This window comes from Xenopus laevis, chromosome 6L (assembly GCF_017654675.1).
Source record: "Xenopus laevis strain J_2021 chromosome 6L, Xenopus_laevis_v10.1, whole genome shotgun sequence".
NCBI lineage: Eukaryota > Metazoa > Chordata > Amphibia > Anura > Pipidae > Xenopus > Xenopus laevis.
The window spans coordinates 110,864,561-110,873,713 of NC_054381.1; the positions used below are offsets into that span (position 1 = coordinate 110,864,561).

At 40.5% G+C, this 9,153-nt stretch overlaps 1 protein-coding gene and 1 long non-coding RNA gene across 2 annotated transcripts; both read left to right on the forward strand.

Annotated features, from left to right (window-relative positions):
• Positions 1-2,529: 2,529 nt before the first annotated feature.
• On the forward strand, positions 2,530-5,958 carry LOC121394876. The gene is made up of 4 exons (XR_005962058.1): positions 2,530-2,629; positions 3,447-3,545; positions 4,646-4,746; positions 5,800-5,958. It is a non-coding gene; the product is annotated as an uncharacterized LOC121394876 (long non-coding RNA).
• Positions 5,959-6,601: 643 nt separating this feature from the next.
• Positions 6,602-8,271, forward strand: LOC121394479 (cAMP-dependent protein kinase catalytic subunit gamma-like). The gene is made up of 4 exons (XM_041565635.1): positions 6,602-6,762; positions 7,421-7,483; positions 7,580-7,718; positions 7,996-8,271. The coding sequence occupies exons 1-4, from the start codon at positions 6,602-6,604 to the stop codon at positions 8,212-8,214; spliced, it is 582 nt and encodes a 193-aa protein (XP_041421569.1). The 3' UTR covers positions 8,215-8,271.
• The last annotated feature ends 882 nt before the right edge of the window (positions 8,272-9,153 follow it).

The window sequence follows — 9,153 nt, forward strand, 5'->3', positions numbered from 1 at the left end:
CGAGCGGATCTCTCTGTGTATGGCCACCTCCAGGCAACCCAGCTAGCTACCTCACTCCCCCCTTACACAAGCAAGGGGAGAGCAACAGAGGGAGGAGAGAGGGACAGAGGGGAGGTGAAAGGGACAGATGGGAGTGAGGTAAGAGTGACAGTGGGCAGTGAATATGCACTAGGGGAAGGCAGAAGCCCAGCACCCCCTGTCATTGCACCCTAGGCAGGTGCTTCTTCTGCCCACCCCTAGTTCCGGCCCTGAATGAGTCCCTGACTAAATTACAAAGTGATTTTTATTTTTTTAGCAGGACAAAAGATGAAACAGAAGAATTTAAGGATTTGCCTAGAACATCTAAAGCAATATCCTCTGAGAAGAAAAAGACAGAGAAGTCCGGAGGAGAAACCAGCTGGTAAGGAGAACAAAACTTGAAAGATATTGATGTAGGACTTAAAGGGGTGCTCAACCCAAAACAGATCCCCACAGGCTCAGTATTTTCAAAGCATCTTTCTAATATACTATATATATATATATATATATATATATATATATATATATATTTATTTATTTTTTTGCATTAAAATTTCAATGGTTGTATGGTAATTTATTGTAAACTTTAACCCCTGCCTTGGTAATATCACTGCAGAAATGACCAATGAGCACTCCACTAAAGGGTTTGTTCACCTTTGAGTTAACTTTTAGTATGATGCAGAAAGTGATATTCTGAGACAATTTGCAATTGGTTTTAGTTTTTTATCAGTTGTGGTTTTTGAGTTATTTAGCTTTTTATTCAGCAGCTCTGCAGTTTGCAATTTCTGCAAACTGGTTGCTAAGGTTCAAAATACCCTAACAACTATGCATTGATTTGAATGAGACAGGAATATGAATAGGAGGAGCCTTTATTGGGTATAATGCTCTTTGTAGCCAGTATATGTTGGCACCATAAAGTGCTTGGGGTACCTGTGCCAGCTGCCTTTGACTGTATTTAGGGGCAGATTTATCAAATTTATCAAAGGTTGAGGTGAATTTTCAAATGAAAAAAATTCGAATTTTGAGCCATTTTTTGTGTATTTCGGCTAGGGAATAGTCCAAATTCGATTCAAATTTGAAAAAAAATCAAAAATTCGAATATGGAAATTTAGATATTCAAATTTTTGAATTTTTTTCAAAATTCGACTTCGACCATTCGCCATCTAAAACCTGCCAAATTCGTGTTTTAGCCTATGGGGTCCTCCTAGAACCTATTTGGAGTCAATTTGTGGACTTTGAAAAATCTAAGTTTTTTTGGGGAAAAACTTTGAATCGAATGCGCTATTCTTTCGATTCGTACAATTTGAATTCGGCCGAATATGGACCTATTCAATCGAAAACAGACCTATTCAACCCAAAAAAAAAACCTTTGACTTAATTTCGGTTTGAATTCGAATTTCGAAGTTTTTTCAATTTGGAATTCGACCCTTGATAAATATGCCCTTTAATGTACCACTGGGTCTCACTGTAGGTAACATTATTGGGGTGGCAGTAACCATTGCTTTGTACTGTATATAATGTAATTGTTGTGCCAGTGACCAGATATATATATGTTCTCTGCTGCCTCTGATTGTATAAAATGCATCTGGGGTTCCTGTGTCTGCTGTCTCTCATGTTATATAATATATTTTGGGTGCTAATAACCTCTGGCATTTACTGTATATAAGCATCCACCCCCCCCCCATATGCTTGGGCTTGTCACTCACCAGTTTTCCAAATAACATCACTAATGAGAAAGAACATTTTCACACTTGGAGATTTATAAAAATCCTAGGAGCAAGAACATAAACTTGTGCCCCTTAGCGCTGAAGTTCAGTGTGTGGTGCTGGCAGCTGCAACATGGGGAGGCCCATTTATCAAAGGTTGAAATTTTGAATTCATGTGAGTTTTTAAAAACTCCCCTAAACTCCCATGAACTCAAAATTCGACCAATCGGAATTTATTTTAAATTCGAATTGAATTGAAAAAAACTTGAATGTCAGGAAGGCTGCAAACAACTCCAAAATAATCCATGGACCTCTCCCATTGACTTGACTCGAATTGAATTTGAATAACCTCCTAGTCGAATTTGACCATTTTGGCCATAAAAAAAACTAGAAAATTAAAATTTTTTGAATTTTCAGTTTGACCCGTTGAAAAATCTGCACCTTAAATAACGAGTGCTTTTTGCACACATTTTTTGCACATTGCCGATAAATGAGTCCAGGGCCAGGCCAAGCCGTCCATGTGCCCTAGGCAACCAGGCCAGCTCCCCGGCTCCCCCCCTGAGGGGAGAGCAACAGAGGCAAGGGAGTGGGGAGTGACATAAGGAGGGGAGAGTGACAGATGAGAGGGGAGAGCGACAAAGGAGAGGGGAAAGTGACAGAGGGGAAGGGAAAGTGACAGATGGGAGGGAGGCAAGAGTAATAGTGGGCAATGAACAAGCACTAGGGGTAGGCAGAAGATACTTTAACAGGTACGTTCCCAGCACCCCCCGCTATTGTTTAAGTGATTTTTATTCTTTTAGCAGGAGAAAAGATAAAACTGAAGAGTTTAAGGATTTGCCTAGAACGTCTCAAGCAATATCCACGGAGAAGTAAAAGATCAAGAAGTCCGGAGGAGAACCCAGCTGGTAAGGAGAACAAAACTTGAAAGATATTGATGTAGGACTTAAAGGGGTGCTCAGCCCAAAAACAGATCCCCACAGGCTCAGTAATTGAAAGCATCTTTCCGATATATTTTCCAGTAAGATCATTGCATCAATGCATAGATTACCTCACCCAAACAGAATACCGCAAACTTCTCTTCTTTTCCCAATGCTACTTATCTCTCTTTGCCTTCCCTGTCTAGCTGAAACTTCTAAAGATGTCCGTGTATTCCACAGTGGAACAGACGGCCATCTTTGATTGATTTCCTTCTTCCACTGATGATCAGGGAGCTGTGAAATAGAGATTTCAGGGCTGGATTTACATAGGAGGCACCTCTAGGCCCGGTTTCGTTCATTGCCCACATCCACTCCCATTTATTTGCTGATGTTTTCATCATCAGGACAGGAGCAATAGGAATTGGCGCACGGGAGATTTAAAAAACTATCATATCTCCTGCTCATCCCCAGTGTTTCTGACCCAATGTGGGTGTGGTTGGGCAGCATGCCGCCCCCTAAAATCCTGCTGCCCTAGGCCCGGGCCTTGGTGGCCTCTCCACAAATCCGGGCCTGAGGGCACTGGCAGTCCAAGCCTGGTCCACAATAAGCTGTGAGCTGGATACGACAAGTCAAAAATGAATTCAATTATTTTATTGGTTGCTATCGGTAACTGTACCAGTAGAATTTAGCACCTATGTTGCACATAAAACAGCCATATCATGTGCATTACATGGGCAAAAGTGATAAATGAGTCCCTGATTAAATTAGTGATTTAAGAGCCACAAAGTAACATTTTTTTTTTTAGCAGGAGAAAAGAAGAATAAACAAATTTGCAGAGATGGAGATCGAAAGCAATATCCCCTACGAAGGAAAAGATCAAGAAGTCCAGAGCAGAGCCCAGCTGGTAAGGAGAAAAAAATGTGAAAGATATTGATGTTGGACTTGTTCAACTCAAAAAAATGCTCCTCACACACCCAGTCATTCAGTTGTCATTCATATGGTACATTTTAACCCGAGCCCTTACTTGAAATGGCCAATGAGCACTCCACTAAAGGGGTTGGTCACCTTTGAGTTAACCTTTAGTATGATGTAGAAAGTGATATTCTGAGACAATTTGTAATTGTTTTTTATCTTTTATTATTTGTGGGTTTTGTTATGTAACTTTTTATTTAACAGCTCTGCAGTTTGCAATTTCTGCAAACTGGTTGCCAGGGTTCAATATAACATAGCAACCATGCATTGATTAGAATGAGACAGGAATATGAATAGGAGGGCCTGAAGACGAGTAATCAGAAGTAGCAGTAACAATAAATGTGTAGCTATACAGAGCATTTTATTTTTAGATGGGGTCAGTGACCCCCATTTGAAAGCTGGAAAGTGTCAGAAGAAGAAGGAAAATAATTACAAAACAATAAAAATAAATACTGAAGACCAATTGAAAAGTTGCTTAGAATTGATCATTATATAACATACTAAAAGTTAACTCAAAGGTAAACCACCCCTTTAACCCTAGACATGTCATTAAGATCACTGCATCAATGGATAGATAGCTCACAGTGGGGGTCATTTATAAAGGGTAAATTTGCACCTGGACAGTAACCCTTAGGAACCAATCAGTGATTAGCTTTTTTTCATCCAGCTGTAGGTTGAACAGTGAAAGCAATCATCTGATTGGTTGCCATGGGTTACTGCCCAGGTGCAAATGTGCCCATTCTTTATAAATGACCCCGGTAACTGCAATTTACAATTAAATGGTCTTTAAATAATGTTTTGTTTCCCTGGGGGCCTACTATAAAATTATAGTTTTTTTTCAACTTGACCCCATGCTGTACCTGGTGGCTGATTTGGGAATATACCACTGTAATAGGGACCCTTGATATGTATTAATCATGGGACATGAAGACTGCACCTTAAAAATAAGGACATCATAATTATTTAGCATAACATTCTATGTATCTTTATTGGATGAATTGAGTTACATTGTCTTTTTTACAAATCCCCTAGGAGGAAAAGAGAACGTTAGAGAGGACGCCAAAACATCGCAGTACCTCGATATTAAAAATTACAGCCTTATTAAAGAACTAGGAGAAGGCAACTTTGGCAAGGTGAGTGATGAGCTTCTATGGGAAAATCTATTGTAATGATCTGGAATGAAACCAAAAGGAGACAGAAATCACAAGAGAATTAAGCAAGTAAATGTAACATGTAAACTCTTCTCTGATCAGTGGAAGTACATGTGCTATATTTGCTGTAGACAATATTTTCCCTTATCTAAAGGACACCCCAATCTTCATTCCTAGGATGGTCAGTCCCAGGCAGGCACACACATGACTTTTCAATTTACCTTTTAAAGGGTAAATACTAGTGATGGGCGAATTTGCGCCGTTTCGCTTCGCCGAAAAATTTGCGAATTTCGCGCGAAATTCGCGAAACGGCGAAAAATTCGCGAAACGCCGCCGGCGTCTCGTTTTTGACGCCGGCGCCCGTTATTGACGCCGGCGCCCGTTTTCCGACGCCGGCGCCCGTTTTTGACGCCGGCGCCCGTTTTTGACGCCGGCGTCCATTTTTCGGAAAAATTTTTTTTGACGCCGGCGAATTTTTACCGCCCATCACTAGTAAATACATTTATATTAAAAAAGCCCAACAATTTTTAAAAAACTGTCTGTATCATGTTGCTGTATCCTATCCTGTCACATTATTGCCAGTACAAAAATATGGGGCTATTAGGATAAAATGAAAATACTGAATATTTCATGGCTCATCCTTTATTGAATTGCCAATATGAGTGGAGCTACAGTCACTAATGTCCATATAAGAGACATAGTAATATTTAATTCCTTTACGCTCAGTGTCGGACTGGCCCACCGGGATACCAGGAAAACTCCCGGTGGGCCAAGGTGTCAGTGGGCCCTCCTGCTTATAAACATTTGGCTTATTTCATGGCCATTTCCCTATTTCTATGGGAAAAAAGAGGCTAAATAGATGCAATAATAAGTAATAGTATGTAAAGAAAAGAGAATAGAAGAATAGAGGTTGAGTAAGGAAAGGAAGAAATTAATACTAAGAGTGGGCCCCTGGTCGAAAGGTTTTTGGGTGGGCCCCTGTTCTAAGGGTTTCTGGTGTCCCAGTCTGACACTGTTTACGTTCTTCTTTCCCAGGTGGTGTTGGCATCATATAAAATCAAGAACCAACTAACTGCAATCAAGATCATCGAGAAGCAGCGGGAGGAAGATTTCAAATATGTCAGACGAGAGGCATCGGTTCTCCAGACTGCTAGCAGATGCCCATTTCTATGCGGGGCAATGGCAACATTCCAAACTAAGGTACAGGGTAGTGAGCTCTGCTAGGGTCTGTGTGCTTTTTGCACATATTATGCTGATAATAAAAGTATTTCATATGGCATATTTGTATTTACACAAAGCCTTGCCACCTTGTTAGTGAATGTGAAGCTACTACAGTTGTAGAGACCTATATATATATAGCAGCCTATCCTGAGGTCTCTACTATATGCAAAAAAAACACATATACGTGCACCCTTCTCTGTAGTTTCATTCAGCTAAGAAAGTATAGCAGGACCCTATCCCAGTATCAGTGGCCATGGGTATAAGGGGCTCAGTGGGAGTTGGCTTCCTCTGTAGTATGTGTGGCAGGGGGCTCCCAAGTGACCCATGAGTATGTGTGGTGGGAGGTAATGGGTGACCCATGAGTATGTTTGTTGGGGGGTCACAGGTGACCCATGAGTATGTGTGGCTGGATTTATGTGCAGAGGCCCAGAAAATAAAATTCCAGGGAGACCCCAACTTTGAACCCCTGCCCATTATTATAATCTAGAATGCTGAGAATGAGTTGTGGAACCAATACTGCTATTAATATTAGTGTATTGTGTTCTGTCTAACCTGGAGTTATCTTAGTTTGTTGTAATTATTATGCTGTTGTATGTTTTTGTATTAAATGATTAAAATGATCATGTTCCTATTTTGTCCTATCCATTTCTATGCTTCACCTTCTCCTTTCTGTTTTTATAACCAGTCACTAATTCTGCTAGCCCTGGAGTACGTCAGTGGCGGAACACTGGAGAACATCATCCAGGACCAAGGACGTCTGAATAACAAGCAAGTGTTGTAAGTAGCAAGCTCCTTGAGACAGAAGTACCTAAAATACAATGGATATCTACCAGTCACATAACACTATAAGTAACATGCTAGCAGGGCCGCCATCAGGGGGACACAGGGGGGATAGTTGTCCCGTGCCCACAGGGTTTTATGTCTAAGGGGGGCCCAGGCTACAAAGCTTTTTTTCTAACTTAAAGGAGGCCACCAATGGCTTTTTATAACTTGATGGGGGGACAGGCCATCAATTTTTTTTTACTTGCCGGGGGCCCATGATCACTAATGGCTTTTTATAACTTGTGGGTGGGGGGGCCAGGCGATCAATTTTTATTTTTTACTTGCAGGGTGGGCCCTGATCACGAATGGCTTTTTATAACATGGGGGGGGGCTGGCCACCAATGGCTTTTTATAGCTTAGGGGTTTTTAATGATTTAGCTCTGATATCTGTGTTGCCTTTTGACTGTGGGGTGGTCGAGATATGGGGTGGGGCTTGAGGGTGGGCGGGGACCATGGGGCCCAGAAAATGTTGCCGTACAGGGCCCTGTGATTTCTGAAGGCGGCCCTGCATGCTACTAGAGACTGGAGTACAACACAGAAACACTGCTCAAGCATATATTAAATGGTATGAGACGGGACTACAAAGTAATTTGCGTTTTCTTTTTTCTAAAAGGTTTTATGCTTCAGAACTAGTGGTGGGTATACAGTTCCTGCACGAGAATGGGATCGTTCATCGGTAAGTAAAATCTAAATTCTCTCCCAAGTCCTTCACTATTTATAATGTGTTTCTGGACATCATTCTAATATAAACTGTACCATGTGTGTCTTACAGTGACCTCAAACCAGAGAACATATTGCTGGATGAACAGGGCCATGTGAAGATCGGTGATTTTGGCCTTGTCTGCACCGGTATGTATGGAGCAAAAACACGGTGCGACTATTACGGAACACCAGGATACACGGCACCACAGGTGAGAATCTCAGTTCCTGTACATTTACACAATATTTCTTATTATTTTAAGTGACGCTGATGTGTTGCTCTACCACTTGGCCCACTCTGAGCTTATTGGACTGCCAAAGCCAGCTAATCCTTCAGCCCATCCTGGGTAATTACATTTATATACAGTATCTACTTTAACTTTATTGACCTTCATTCAAGCATCAGTTTGTCCATTCTGCAATCTTATATGGTAATCAGGGTTCTCAGTAAGAGAACTTTTGGTAACTAATCTGTTATTTGTTGTCAAGGTTTTATTAGAGGAGCAATACGACGCTGGAGCTGACTGGTGGTCTTTAGGAGTCATCTTGTACGAAATGGCCACCAATAGGTTACCATTCTCACCGAAGGGCAACTTGAAACAACAGGTAGAAAGCATTATCAACAGAGAGCCTGAATATCCAGACTCCCTTTCTACCAAACTGCGTGACCTCATAAAACAGGTAAGTAAAATCAGAATAAACATTTAGTAAATGCTACTATTTTTTTAACATTTTTTTTTATTGAGTTTTCACTTTTTATAAAAATAAATTAACAGAAAAGAAAGTAAACTCTACTATTAAAGGGATGCTAAAGGGATGCTTCACCTTTAAGTTAACCTTCAGTATGTTATAGAATAGCTAATTTGAAGTAACTTTTCAAGTGGTCTTCATTATTTTTGTATTGTTATTGCTACTTAGTATTATTCATCTTTCTATCCAAGTCCCCTCCTATTCATATTCCAGTTTCTTGTTCAAATCATTGTTGCTAAGATAATTTGGACCCTAGCAACCAGACGGCTGAAATTTCTGGAGAGCTGCTGAATAAAAAGCCAAATATCTCAAAAACCACAAATAAAAAATGAAAACCAATTGCAAATTGTCTCAGAATATCAATCTCTACATCATACTAAAAGTTAACTCAAAGATGAACAGCCCCTTTAATATAAAGGTCTAAAAATGCTTTTTGTTTTTGATATAGCAGAATGGGTTTAAAGGTAATTAGTTTATTTGTTATGGAGGAACGTTGGCATAGGAAGCATCAATGTGTGGCCTGTTGTAGGAATAATAAAATTGTTTCCATTAGTCAGATGACCCTCACTGGTATAGCTTCTAGCTAGTGTGGTATTAAGTGTGGAAGGAAAAAAAGTGCATTTACAGCCTGGGGTGAAAAGTCTCTAGAAGAAGGTCACTCTATGATAGGCATTCATGAGTGAGGGGATGGTGTGAGAGCAAAATTCAGTAGTAAGTGATGACGTAAGGCAAGAATGAAAGGTTTAGTCTGCTGAGTAGCCTTAAGCACCATTATAAGGAGAGCTAGTGGCATTAGATCTCTGCTGGTTTTTACCAGGTTTTATCTGCCAGGCCCTTATGTGCAGAGCTCTTCTGGTACTTGATGTTATTCTGGATACCAACCAAGGTCACAAGGCA

What these genes read in the sequence shown, in the direction of transcription:
- LOC121394479 (XM_041565635.1), top strand. Translation starts at nt 6,602, where the DNA reads ATGATCATGTTCCTATTTTGTCCTATCCATTTCTATGCTTCACCTTCT. An exon ending in CTGAATAACAAGCAAGTGTT is followed by an intron (nt 6,763 to 7,420) that starts GTAAGTAGCAAG and finishes TTTTTCTAAAAG; the next exon opens with GTTTTATGCTTCAGAACTAG. An exon ending in CAGGATACACGGCACCACAG is followed by an intron (nt 7,719 to 7,995) that starts GTGAGAATCTCA and finishes TTTGTTGTCAAG; the next exon opens with GTTTTATTAGAGGAGCAATA.